Raw genomic sequence first — 14,011 nt, forward strand, 5'->3', positions numbered from 1 at the left:
TTATATATATATATATATAGCTTCTGAAATACATCCAGGGTTTTTTTGATTTCTGTAATTTTCCAAATCAAGGAAGCCATTTTAAAGTTGGGGTTTTTTTTAATTTCAAGGGGTGTAAATACAGTGTTCCCCAAACCCCTTTATTTCATTGCTTTATTCAGCTGATTCCAGAACACAGGCCTTTAAAAGAAACTGCTAAATATTACAATATGGGCAACAACAATCACAACAACTGCTAATACTGTTCACTGTGCTATTTGATCTCTGTTTCCAGTCCTAAATGCATTTTGTTTTGGTTTCTGAACCACAAAAATAAGTTCTAAGAGACCTTATCAATCAAACTTATTGCAACCTACTAGCACTAAATATTTTAAACTGGTAACAAATTCAACACTTTCTGCAAACAATACCAACAAAGAAACGCTACCAATATTTATTTACACTCTGTCTCTGAAAAAAACTCTGAGCCTGTCACGAAAAATATCACTTTCAACATGCCCAAGTGGTTATCAACCATAAGCTATTTTGGAATATCTTCAAAGTATGCTATAAATGAGGACAAATCTGTGTAGCAGAACCATTTGTCATGGGAATGTTGAAAATTGTTTTCAGAGAAGCACAGAGCCACTGATCACCAGAACAATTTATGTTTAATTTTTGTATTAAAAACATACATAATGTACATAGTCCTCAAATTCTGCTGCACTGGGTTTTGATCTTATGTATTGGGCATGCACATACAACACTCAGGGTTACAAAAAACCCTGATTGTCACAGGTCAGAGGGGAAGAAGATCTCTTACAGGCTTTCACTTTCTCACATGGCAGGTAAATAAAAAGAATATCAAGCAGTGTCCATGCAGCAGTGTTCACTCAGGAACCAATATCACAAGTTACTCCCATATGCTTCATCCCTAACACCACAGAACAGCTTTTACAGGCCACGTAAGTGCTTGTGAGATCTTCCACAGTTTTCATATTCCCTGTCCTAAGGCTATTCAGGGCAAAAAATACACTGACTGATCAAACATCCATATAACAGTAGAATCAGTTTGGGTTTTTTTCCTTAGTTTGCTGATATTAATGCATGAAGCTCTCTTCAGTACAACACAGTACTTGTAATAGCCATTGTACCTGTCAGTGCAACACAGCCAAGTTTGGCAAGAGCAGAGCAGTTTGAAGCTGAATGCTAATGATACAAGACCAAGAAATTTTCTGGATTATGGAACCAGGGCTACTCAGTGTTTTGTTGGTTATAAGCATTTTTCTGTATTAAACTGTAAATCTGTGCAAATTTGATAAGTGAGGGAGGAAAGGACATGAAACAGAAAATTTTACTCGTCTGTAGCAGGAATAACTAACTGTAAGCTTTCTAAGATTTCAGTTTTTAAAATCAATACAAAGCCCTATCATATGTAGCGTGAATCAAGTTTTCAGAGAAAGACAGGTTAGTCATAAAACTGAATTTAAGCTTTATCTCTCCAAGAGGAAAAACACTAAAATTTCTCCATTTATCACAACCAGGCACAAATCAGCATTTACTTGCACACAGAGCCCTGCAGGCAACATTGTCAGGAGTTTGGCAGGGAGAAATCCACACAGTACACCCAGAGCCGTGTGTGCTGTTGAGCAGCTCACTGGAGGAACACGCTCGAGTTCCTGTTTAGACTGTGCCCAGCACTGATACCGAAACAGAGGAACGGAGGCTTCTGTCTGTCTGTCTGTCTGTCTGTCCCCCCACGGTCAGTGTGTCCCCCTCAGAGCCGGGATCCCTCACACCACACCTCCCCACTCGCCAGCTCGGCGCCCAGCCTGTACCCCAACATTCATTCAGCTCCAGATCCCCTCATCCCGTGCTGCTGGTGACAGGAGCACAGAATTAAATCAATAATCATCTAAAGACTGGGGCCTGGACACTGAGAGAGGGATAAGAATTGTCGTCTCAAGGAAAGGCTTGGCAGAAGCCCAAAGCTCAGCACACATTATCAAGGCAAGGAAAGTAAGTGAGGGGAAGAGATGATAACAGGATTACAAAAAGCATTAAGAGAAATAATCAGACCTGCTTCAAGTGCAGTTCTCAGGAGAACAAAAGGTCAGCAAGAGACAGCAGATAAGGTATAAACAATGGCTAGAAAATCACATTGAGATGAGATAAACTCTCTTTCCCATACCTAAAGGAGGCCTACAAGAGAGCTGGAGAGGGACCTTTCACAAGGGAGTGGAGTGATAGGACATGGGGAAATGGCTTCAAGCTGAAAGAGGGCAAATTTAGATTAGATACTGAGAATAAATTCTTTACTGTGAAGGGGGTGAGGTACTGACACAGGTTGCTCAGAGAAGCTGTGGATGCCCTGTCCCTGGAAGTGTTCAGGGCCAGCTTGGATGGAGCTCTGAGCAGCCTGGTCTAGTGAAAGGTGAAAGGTGTCCCACATGGCAGGAATTTGGAATGAGATGATCTTTAAGGTCACTTCCAACCCAGAGCATTCTGTGATTCTATGAAAACTGTATTAGTAGCATATATTAGTTCACAGAACAGATGATGCGGTAGGTTAACATTATCTGTACACTTTCTTTTTTTTAATACAGATAGAAGAAACGAAGAATCTAACAGCCAGGCAATCAGGAACTGAAGGCCTCAGTAAGAAAAACACTCAACACATGCTTGAACTGTTCAAGTGATCACAATGGCACTGATAAAGCCCTCACAGGTTTAAAGTTAGACTAGTCCTTAAGTGTTTTATTGGATCAGAGCCTGGGGTACATGAAGATTAGCAGAACAGTAAGCTGAATGAATCATATCAGCACATGTAAAATAATCAAGCACATTAAGGAAAGGGCCTACATTTTCTCCTCAACACAGTCTACATGTCAAAGGAGATAATGGAGTTGAATTTTGATATCAACTGCAACTGCTCAGATCAGGTGATGCTCAGGGCAGAGTTATTTACTATTAAAATGTGAGTGCAACTGCTACAGAAAATTAATGTATGCATCCTTTCTTTGTCACTAAACTGACTGAGCAGCTAACAAGAATAGTTGGAGTTTACAGAAGGAGTTTAATCCACCACAGAAACAGAGTTACTGAAGCCTTTGGATGCCCATCACCTTTGAAATGTGCCTGGGTGGCAGAATAAAGCACATGCATGGCTATAACTTCCACTGATCAAATCTAACCAAAATAATGACAGAAACAAACCTCCTGCTCATTCATTCCATTTACAGTTGTTACATCTGAGTATACCCCATTTAAATAGCACAATCATTAAAAAAAATTCAGATACAAGTTGACTTCAGAAAAATCAAATATTGGGAACTATAAGGAACTACTGAAGAGGCTAAAAGCATATGAGCACCTACTTCTTGGGCTATTTACAACTGTTCAGTGCCAAAAGCTGATGGTGTACCAAGAAAATCTCTGCTGCTTCAAGGATTTCCTCCTCCTCATACATTCTTTTATTAAAGCCTGTAATTCACAGAGTAAATCAGAATGTTTGACAGTGAGCGCCACAGGTGAAAGTGAAGGTCAGGCTGTGTAACTTATGTTTTGTGCTTTGTGCTCTTTCTTCTGCATGGGAATAGAAATTCCCATCTGAAAATGCATATCCTCGTTCCAGCACCTCTCATCCCACAGTCTTCAGTTTAGCCTCAGAAATAAAGATTTTTCTGGACCAAGTCTTAAATTGCCAAGTGCTCATGAAGCAGAAGAGGCAAATACTTTGATCTTCTAGAACAAGAAAAAATTATCTTCTTTCTCCCCCATCATCTAACAATTGCCTTCCATGAGGCTGACAGTGACTTCTATGCTAGAAAAGCATAACTTAAAAAATTAATTACTAATTCCAGACTGAGACCATAGAAACTGTTATCCTGAAGAATGGAAGTATTTTGATGCTTATGGCTATTCGCTGTAAGACTCAAAAGATAGACTTAACTCCTCCATTTTTATAGACACAATATTGACTTTGGATGGGGGTATTAAGGCATGGGAGCACACATCACTCAGGATGGGAAAAGATTTAGAAAATTCAAGTATTTCGGGCTGATATTACTACCTTTGAAGACAATAATGCAGTTACAGCCAAACCCTGCCATGAGACTTTATTGGTCTGTACATCCATAACTGCCTCAAACTGATGAGATGAGTCACCAGCACAGATATATATATCACAGTAACCATTACTACACTACCACGCCATTGCAATGCAACCCAGGATATTTCAGACTCTCAGTATTTCCAGCAGAATCTTCTTCACAGTTCAAAAATTTTCGTTATGAGGTATCTAAAAAAAAAAAAAATCTAAGCCAATTTTTTATCTAAACAGAAGTCATGCATTGTTTACCTTGCATTGTAAACATCAGTGTAATTATATATTCAATTTTGCTACATAATGGAGAATTGCTTGCAATTTCAGTAGAAAAACAATTCCCCATCACTTCCCACTTAAATAAACAGCATATTAAACAGCACTACTAGAGACTAAATACCCACTTCAGCTATTCCAAACATGCAAAGCCTTTCAGACTCCCAAGCCTAAATATGTGCCTATTTGTACCCTCAAGTACTCACAGCACCTCCAAAAACATCTCTGCCAATAATACAGGAATATATAGAATTTATGTGCATGTGGAAAGACCTGGATGAAGTCTGAATCCTCCTGACAAAGGCAGTCCTGCAAATCTATGCCTTTCCAAGCAGGATAATGAGGAAAAAAGTAATGAACTGCACACATATATGTATTTCCATGATGACTTCCTTCCTGCCCCCCTTATCTCATAATAAACCACCCCCTAAATACGTGGCCCTGCAATCTCTGCTGGTGCTGCTGCCAGCAGCTGTTCCTCTGCAGACACTGCAGATAGAAACAGGGTTCTATCCAAGAGAAAACACAGCATTAGGGGATAAAAAATAAAAACAGAGAGAATGAAATTACTTGCAAACAATACTTCAGTTATGGGGAAGACTACTGGAAGGTTTTTTGACTTTGGATATTCTGAAGGGAAATTAAACTGGAAGACAAATGAAAATGGAAATTTCACAGGAAGGATTTTGTTTTATGCCATCACACACAACTGGACTTGGCAGACATAAGGTGCTGCACAGCACATGTATTATGAATCTCAAATAAGAGGGGATAACAACTGGATCCAGATTAGTCCCTAGATTCAGGGGTCATTCCCTCCCATTCTTCCCTAAGTAAAATCAGCACCCCAAAATATCCCCATCTACATACACATAGCATGATCAGCCTGCTGCTTCTGAATGTACCAAACATCAAGTGTAGAGGACACCTACCTGCAACTAATCTGGCAGTCTGGATTGTCCAAGTGACACCACAAATGTCCTGGGAAAACAGGCTGCTGAGTGCTGACCACACTTCCCATGGACACAGTGTGTATTCAGTACCCAGAGGGAGGGAATTGCCCAGCTAAATGTAACAGGGTCCATGCCCTCAGGGTGCATAAGTGGCATCACGAGCCCTCAAAGCACAGGTAGGGAGTGGAGAGGTCAAAATGAGGATTATGGTGGCAGAATGAATTAAAATCACACTTGTAATCTGGACAGATTTCACTTTGTTGCAAAATAGAAGTCACAATTAAAGCACTATCCAGAATGTAGCCATTTCCATCAACAAACAAGTCCTTGGCTTGGGAAGATATTAATTATTTTACCAGACCAAAAAAAAAAAAAAAAAAGCAATCTTCCAAACTTCTGATTTCCTCCAAACTCTTTCCTGAGATTAATTTTCTCTTGGGAAGCCTGCAGATGCATTCCTCATTTTGTGTTGTTTCTCCATGCACTTTTTCTTCTGCCTTCCAAATATTTCTCTTGATGAAGATTTAAGAAAAACCTATTTTTTAAACTTCAGAAATTCCCAAAGCTTCTGCAAAAACAGACTTTTACTATCCCTGTCCTACCTATATATTTGAACTATTCCAGTGTTAACACAGCCAACCAAAATGATCAACAAAGGACAAATCTCTGCCAAACAGTGTCAGAGTTTCCTCTCACGTGAACAACCAAATGTTAACATGGAAGTAATTAAAAACACCCTTAAAATAGAAACAGAAGCATGCAAGCAAATTGCCAGCTCACAGCACAATGAGGGGGAAATCTTTTCATCTTTCTTCAGTGATATTTTAAGCAGTTGACACTTCCCTGCAGTCCCTATTCAGAACACAACCTTCAGAGTTTGTGTTGACCAGTATCCTTCTAATTACTTCAAAGAACAGCTCTGAATTTTGCTCCTGACAAGGCAAAGCATTCTTAGGTGGATTTTGAGCATTGTAAGCAGTATTCTGGGCAAAACCATTTCATGACTTTTTCTATTAAGTACTATGGGACTCATCTGCAAAGCACATATTCTTCATCTCATCTTGCACCTGACAGCTGAGAGCATCTCCCTAGCAACCATCACTAACACACTTGCAGCCAAAGGATAGAAAAACATTAGAGAAACCCACAATAACCTCGTACAGGAAATGCTATTTTGAAAATCCAGCGTGAAATACAGAGGAAATTTTGGGGCTATAGTGTTCATCTACCTTGCTGAGGGGGTTTTGTTTGGCTGGGTTTGGGTTTTTTTCTTTGGTGTATTAAGATCATCAGCAAAAACAAAGGAGGAAACTCAAGGGAGATGATTCTTTAAGGAAGCACTTTTAGGAACTTGCAAGAAAGCAATCGGGTACTGACAATCCCTTAACATTAAGGTCTTGGATCAGAGTTAAAACAGTGGCATGTCTTTCCTTCTACTGGACAACAGAGTGGAGCCCCATCAAACACATCTGTAGGATCACCTGTCCAGTTCCTTTTGGCAGCTCTGAACCACACAGCTGGACCCCACTACCTGCAAAAGCTGCAGTGCCAAGACCATACCAGACCAACTGCTGCAGTTAGCAATGAATAAACTGATGGTTTTACATCACAGAAAGACATGAAGAAAAGAAAGGTTGATTCAAAAGTCCAGGAAACACCTGGAAATTATAATTCTGCTTCTGCTTTATATTCTAACCACTTTGAGAGGCAACAGATTGTCATCAGGACTGGCAGGACTTGCTTCCACCACTATGGATATAAGTTAAAATCACAGAGGGGGAAAAAAACTCACCCCAATCTCTGCAAAAAAGACCAAGTTGACTTGAAAATATTTTTTCACTGCCAAAGCACTCAACTAGTACTTGTTTACAGCTGCTTACCATTCTGGCTAGAATAAGCCAATCTGCAAAACAGTAATTCCTTTGTGGGCAAATTGTGGCCAAGATTCTGCTTCCTTACTCTCACTGCTGAGAATTACAGTGAAGCTTTAGTTCAAGTAGAGTCAAATGCATAACAGCTCCTGATCTGCAAAGACTCTTCATAAAAGGAAACCCTACAGAGAGTAAAAATATGCAATCTTCTGCTGTTTTCATTCATTTTCTCAGTAGGAGAAAAAACAATGTCCCTGACTGACCTGCACATTTGGAATAATTACCATACACTTAAAAAATTCAAAATCATCTGCTGGAGACAATTACATTGACTCTTACTTAGGATACTACCGAAGCCCCAAAACTCTTACTTCCCAATCATTTCCATTCTGCCATGTGTTAATTACTGAGGACGTTTTTAATACTGTCATTGCCACAGTCCACAAGCACGGTGCACAACATGGCAAGTCACATACCAAGGCGTTGACATCCTCAGTTTTGTAGATCAACATCCGTATCTCTTCTGGATCACCGCTGAAAATTGCCTGGACCAGTGGTGGCTGGAAAGAGAAAACAGAAGCATTATAGGTTTGTTTCTTTTCTGTTTAAACTGAGAGCATTTTACTCCTGCTAACAGTTGCTAAAGCTGCCCAAGACATGGTGTGACCCCAGTACCAAATCACAGGAGTGATACTCACTCATAAGTAAGAGCTATCAGTTGGCTTGAGGATAAACTGAAATCATAAGCATGTTTGTACCTATAATGAGCATGTGTGTGCACAAACAGGGACCCCCATTAGAACAGCAACTTTTGTCAACAACACGCAATTAGCCCAGATGTTCTCCCTGGCATATAAGGGGAAAACTAATTACATCAGATAGTGCTGCATGCTTGCTCTTGGCACAGATTAATGGTCATGCAATACACATTTAGAAACAGAACATTATGCAGATAATGAATTTCTGGGCAATCACTAAACAACTTGTATTTTTTAACTGAATAAATACACAATGAGCGCAGTTAATTTTAACCACCCAAGAAGCGAAATAATCATCTTATTGTCTCAAGTCTGTTATTATGCTATTATGAATGGGAATGCAGAAATAAATAACCAGGCCCACAGGAGAAACAATGTGCCATCCTAGCTCCTCTCCAACACTGGCATCACTGGTGGGCAGCGGGAGGGAGCTCCAACACTCAGCCCAAGTTGGGGACTTCAGTCCTTCCGACCACCTTGGCAGCAAATATCTGACTGAGTAACCAAGCTGGCAGCACACTGAACTAAAAGAAGATAAACTGTGCTGCTGAATACTCAGGAAAAGAAGGAGACATTTCACAAAGATCCCTATCCCACAAAGCAGGTGGTTGAAACAGGCCCCACTTTCACCAGCACCCTCCTGAAGGCAGCGTGTGCCCCCCAGGTTTCACTCCTGGTTGCCTCACGGTCCTACTGGCAAAGAGGAGTTTGTGGTGCCATGCAATCACCAGAACCTAAAATCATCCTGTAAAATGGCAGCATGCATGACTACTTAAGCACATAAAACCACAACAGTTCCCGGGATTCTACAGAATTTAACTGTTTTGTAAACAGGCTATCTCAAAATTCATAAAACAGGCTGAAGGAACAAAAAAACACCCCAAAAACCAACATTTCCTCCCTATATTTTCTCATTCAAATGTGGAAAATACATTTCTAAGTTAATGGTGTCTATTTTAAGACATATTAATCCCTTATGTCCTTGAGAAACATTCATACTGGAATTTCATTCTTGCCACTCCTCCAAAAGTGAAAAGGACTAAAGCTGTCTATGTCTTACATATTGTAGTGGATGTTTGAAAAGAAAGGAAAAAAATTGCATTTCACTTGAACCATTTAGCATGCTCCCTTCCCAGCCATGTCAGAATGGGCAGAGAATATTCTCCAACAGAGGATGCAAACACCAGACCCAAGTCTGTTCCCCTTCTCTCCTAAAACTAACAGCTATTCACTACTAATCAGTGAATGTTTATGAAATTATGATGCTTGCACCAAAATATTTGCATTTCCTGTGCATTTATCATAATGTTCAAATGAAAAACAAAATTAACAGTAAAGCAGAGAACGCCTCAGTTTCAAGGTGAATGGCAACACAATCCAGTAGCCAAAAACAAATACCCCCAGCATCTTAGATTATTCCCTGAACCCATTTGCAGGTATGCCCAGCACCCAATGAAAAGTATTAGCCAGACTTTGGTGACATTTAAGGTGAGACCTCAGACAGAGGTAAGAGAAAAAAACTCACAAATCTATTAGGTAAGTAAATAAACAAACAAACAAACAAACAAATAAACACAAAAAAAAGCCACCCCCAAAAAATCCACCAAATAAGTTCAAGTGCTGTTACAGGCAACATTTTTCCTTTAAAAAAGGAGGGAGTAAAGTCCTGTGCATCATTACATTAAAAAAAAGGAAGGTCTACAATGAGACACTTTGACCCTTCTTCTCTCTGCCAGAAATCTGAATCAGACACTTGGTTTTAAAGGCAATGTTTGACCTTTCTAATTAGCCAGCAGCTACTTTACACAGTAGATTGAGAATAACATTGTGTTCTTCAGACCTGTAACACACAGGAGATCCTCATTTCAATTTTTGTCCGCCATACCATGGTCACATCCATGCAGTTCCTCAATCAAACCTCAGTGTGTATCATGCCTCTGAAGCAGGTTGTAACTCCCACCACTGATACACAACCTTTGCTGACAGGAGAAATTTGCTATATATCATCTCAAAGGCCTCATCCTTCAGACCTTTTTCCCCTGTAAGATTTAATTTTTTATAAATTAATTACAATAAAATCTATCTCTGCTAGTTGTAGCAGCAAGAGACAGAGATAATGGAGAATGATCAGAGCCTGCAAACTGGAAAGAGCAGATAAAACTAGTACAGGTTAATAACCATTCCGAGTCACTGCTGTGCAGCCTGCTCCAGCTGGCCATTTTTCTAATTCACTGTGTCATGATTTTACTTTATTTTCAAAGGTTTTCACTTTGAAATAAGAATGTGTTATTGCTGAGGCAATTTTATTACATATTGAGACCCATTTCTGTGTAAGATGTGCAGTCAAGTATAATGACCTGTCCAGGAAATACATATCAGAACTATGTTGCAGCATTAGTGCTCAGTTTGAGGTCAGAGCTGAGAAGATGCATCCTCATCCATCAGCACAATGGAATTGCTCCATGCAGCAGCTGACAGGGATGGAACTGGGCTTGTGCAGTTACATACACATTGATGATGGATGCCCAATGACCTGAACAGATTACTTTTTTCATCTTCAGTGATAACCATATTCATGCATCAATGACTTCAAATAATTTATTTTTTTAAAAAAATTTAATTCCTGAAGGGTAGACAATGATCCTTCCTAATTATCAAAGGTTTGTATATTTTTGGAAATGATTTCTAAAACTTGTGACACCATTAATGGGCTATTTCATTAACGGAAATATTTTGCTTTAAAAGTCTTCAAATTCAGAAGTTGCTGAACTCTTACAATAAAGGAAAAAAAAAAAGCTCAAGCACAGAGCAGATTATATATAGCTATTATTAGAATTAAGCAAGGGTGCAGGGTTTTGGAATGATGAACAACTGTTTCATCAGCTCAGCTCTCCACAGCTTCCAATTTCTTAAAGAGAATTTCAGTTGGGAGTGTTCACATTTTTTTCTGAAAATAAACTCCAGCAGCTAACCAAACCCTTTCCATGTTACTTTTTCCACAGTTACTATGGTAAGTATGAAACTTACCAACAAGTTTTATTAGAGGGTTCTTTACTTTGTGCTGTAACAAGCATTTTAGTAAAAATAAAATTGTGTCTGCAGACACCTTCCAGTGTTGCAGCATATTCCTATCTTTACTGAATGCGAGGCAATCATAAGCTGAACTTCAACCCACCAGGTAAAATGAACTTGTTGAACTGAAGGCACAATGATTTTTTCAGCAACAGAATTTAAACCCACACAGAACAACGTCCTGTGGCTCAGCTGGATTCCACAGAGACAACAAGCCATTCCAAGAGAAAAAGTCTGACACTGGGAAATTCTCCTCCATAGATCTGACTATTGCCAAGGGGCATTGGTAAGCCTCTGACTCCAGAGCAGATGAAGCATTTAAGTGGACTCTCTCAAGTATCATTTGAATTACTATGTCCAAAGCAAGTGCTGAACCTCCTAGCAAACTTAGTATTTTTGTTGAGTAGCTAGTAACTGTGACAAATACTGAACATTTTGCCTTGACTTTAGATATGCTGTCTCACTAACAAGGTCTTATTTAAGCCAGATTTTTGTTTGACAGGAGGCAGGGGCATATAGGGAAAGGATGATTGACTCCCATGCTCACTTGATCCCATAAATTACCATTTGTTTCTGAGAGCAAAAAGAAGCTATATTTTGATCCTTTATTAGTTCTAATTGCCTTACATCAAGTTCCTGGACTAAACACTTGGATACATCCACATATTCATGTAACTAGCAAGGCAGTGTAGCAAGACACACAGTCATTTCAAAGTAGTATTGATTCTGACAGTGTTTTGCCAAACACTTCTTTTTTTTCTGAAGAGACTCCCACTAATCAAGATTACAAGGTTGTCTGCTATGTCACATCACATACATCTATTTCCTTCTATTGGCCAAAGCAAAAAGGCTACTCCTCTTCCTAATTTTAGTTTAGGACTTCCTCTATACATTTAGCATATGAATATCTGAAATGCTGTTTTAACTTACAAGTCTGTATTAGTGAACAGCCATTAACTCGATTTCTCTTAATTCTTAGAGTGCATTTCCCTGATGCTTAGTATTTATACAGTTCCATGTACAGAAATGACTCAATACTGATAATTTTTAACAGGCTTTGTAGTTTATTTCCCTTGCATCAGGGTTTAGCCTTTTACTGTGTTTTAGGAATTAATTGATGGATAAATACAAAAAAAAAAAAAAAAGGTTGCTCTTAATTTGTTAATTCAAAGGGAGCAATCCTGTTGTAGGAATTTCTATATACACTTCTGACAGCAAAGTATTTTCACAGAGGTGGCATTTGGAGAAGAATGCCCTTGGATGGCTACTAAGAGGTGTTACATAACAATTACAGATCTTTACTAAGAGACTCTTAAGGAATACTTGTCCAAGCTACTGAAAAGCCAGTGGAAAGAATCAAATCTGTAAATTGAGTGCACTAATTTCCTGGAAGCACTGTGACAAACTAACAGCATTGTTAAGTGACCAGATGTACTTAGGACACTTATACTGAGCAGATCAATAAATACCCTGTACACTGCAACATTTCAAACACGGCAGAAAAAAAATTTCAATTCATTTAATTCTATCTTATTATGTCCTTCTATTTATTGCAGACTGGCACAGACATTTAAAGACTGCACATCAATCCTTTGCAGCAAGGACAGCATGCATGCCTACACATTGCTATTTATTTCAATTTGTTCCACTGTGTTTGAATGCTCAAGGACCAACAACTTACATGACACACAGAGATATTAAAAAAAACCACAAGTCAACACTCCCAAAACTAAAAAAGAACCTCTGTGTGACAGAGGCACTTCCAAGCTGAGAAATTTTTGTGTTGTTTTTAGGCCAGCATTTAAAGAATGCAACTGTGCTCTGACACTTTACCTGGACCAATGGCTTTTTAACTTGCAGCCATGTTGTGCTTAAGTTGCTTAGAGAGATGTAATAGGCATTTAAGTTTTATTGCAAGAAGTGTTGGGTTTTCCTGTAATGGCCCTCGTTTCTATCCATGTCATTTATAACAGCTTCTCCAAAGCCTCAGGCTGTGTTTGTCCTCCAGGCCATAAAAAGGACTTCACATCAACAGCACAGTGCACACAGGAGTAGTGGAGAATTGATCACTGCTTCATTTGCTGTTACGCTCTCCTGAGAATAGGTTAAAAATTATGTATAAACTCCAAATAGAAAATATGTTTAGCTTCAAAAGCAACTTTTAACCTAACTTTTTAAAGAAAGAAGAGCTGGAAGGGAGTGTCTGCATTTGCCTGCACAACACAAGCCCACAGCTTGTGTTGAAAAGAGCTGAAACCCTCTTCCTCCAACACTTTCATCAAATGATGAATGGCAACTTCATCAAAACACCAAAAAAAGCTCAGTGACCAAATGGAAAATACCCCAGTGCACACCTGTGGCTCCCAGTATGGTCTAACCCCAAGAGACACGTTCTGAATGGCACCCAGGGCATCAGAAGAGGATGTCTGCAAGGACCATCAGCTTGGTACAAACAATACTCAGTGTGCTTGGTGCTTTCTCCCCTCTCAGGAAGGCAGAAGTGCTTCCTAAGTAATTGTTCACAAATGTCTGAATAATTCACACAATGCTAACACAGTCCATAGGCAGTTCCACCTAAGCATGCACTCAGCCTTTCCCACAGTGGCTTCCCAAACAAAGACTTGAACATTTCCAGAAATATTTGGTGCAGAATTAGTTGGAATGCAGTGATTCTAACATGATCAGCAGACATTGCCATTGGTGGAGACATTACGAAAATCTGAGATTAATCACTGGTGTGTACATTGCCAACCACATGGCAATCACAAAATGCTACAGAAACAGAGCAGCTCCAGCCTTGCTCTGCTGCACAGGCAGACAGCTGGGGCAGACTGCAAAGCCTGGGGCAGCATGGCCCAGGGGAGGACCTGCATCCCACCTCTCCAGCTGAATTCAGCTGGGTGCTGGATATCCAGCATTGACCAGGTTCAGAGGCTGAAATTACAGCTTACCAAAACACCCTTCTGCATCTTCTGGATGGGAAAAATCACATCCTCA

At 39.6% G+C, this 14,011-nt stretch overlaps 1 protein-coding gene across 6 annotated transcripts in view; it reads right to left on the reverse strand.

The window, feature by feature from the left end:
* ANKRD44 (ankyrin repeat domain 44) overlaps positions 1 to 14,011 on the reverse strand; it is a 130,521-nt gene that overhangs the window by 61,493 nt on the left and 55,017 nt on the right. For 5 of the 6 annotated variants that reach the window (XM_083865227.1, XM_083865224.1, XM_083865226.1 and 2 more), the window contains exon 2: positions 7,661 to 7,744. In XM_083865227.1, coding sequence (XP_083721353.1) covers positions 7,661 to 7,744 — 84 coding nt within the window. Of the gene's footprint in view, positions 1 to 4,187; positions 4,267 to 7,660; positions 7,745 to 14,011 lie in introns of those variants that run through there. The other variant, XM_083865228.1, reaches the window with a different exon arrangement.

This window comes from Zosterops lateralis, assembly GCF_965231275.1.
Source record: "Zosterops lateralis genome assembly, chromosome: 7".
NCBI classification, from domain to species: Eukaryota; Metazoa; Chordata; class Aves; order Passeriformes; family Zosteropidae; genus Zosterops; species Zosterops lateralis.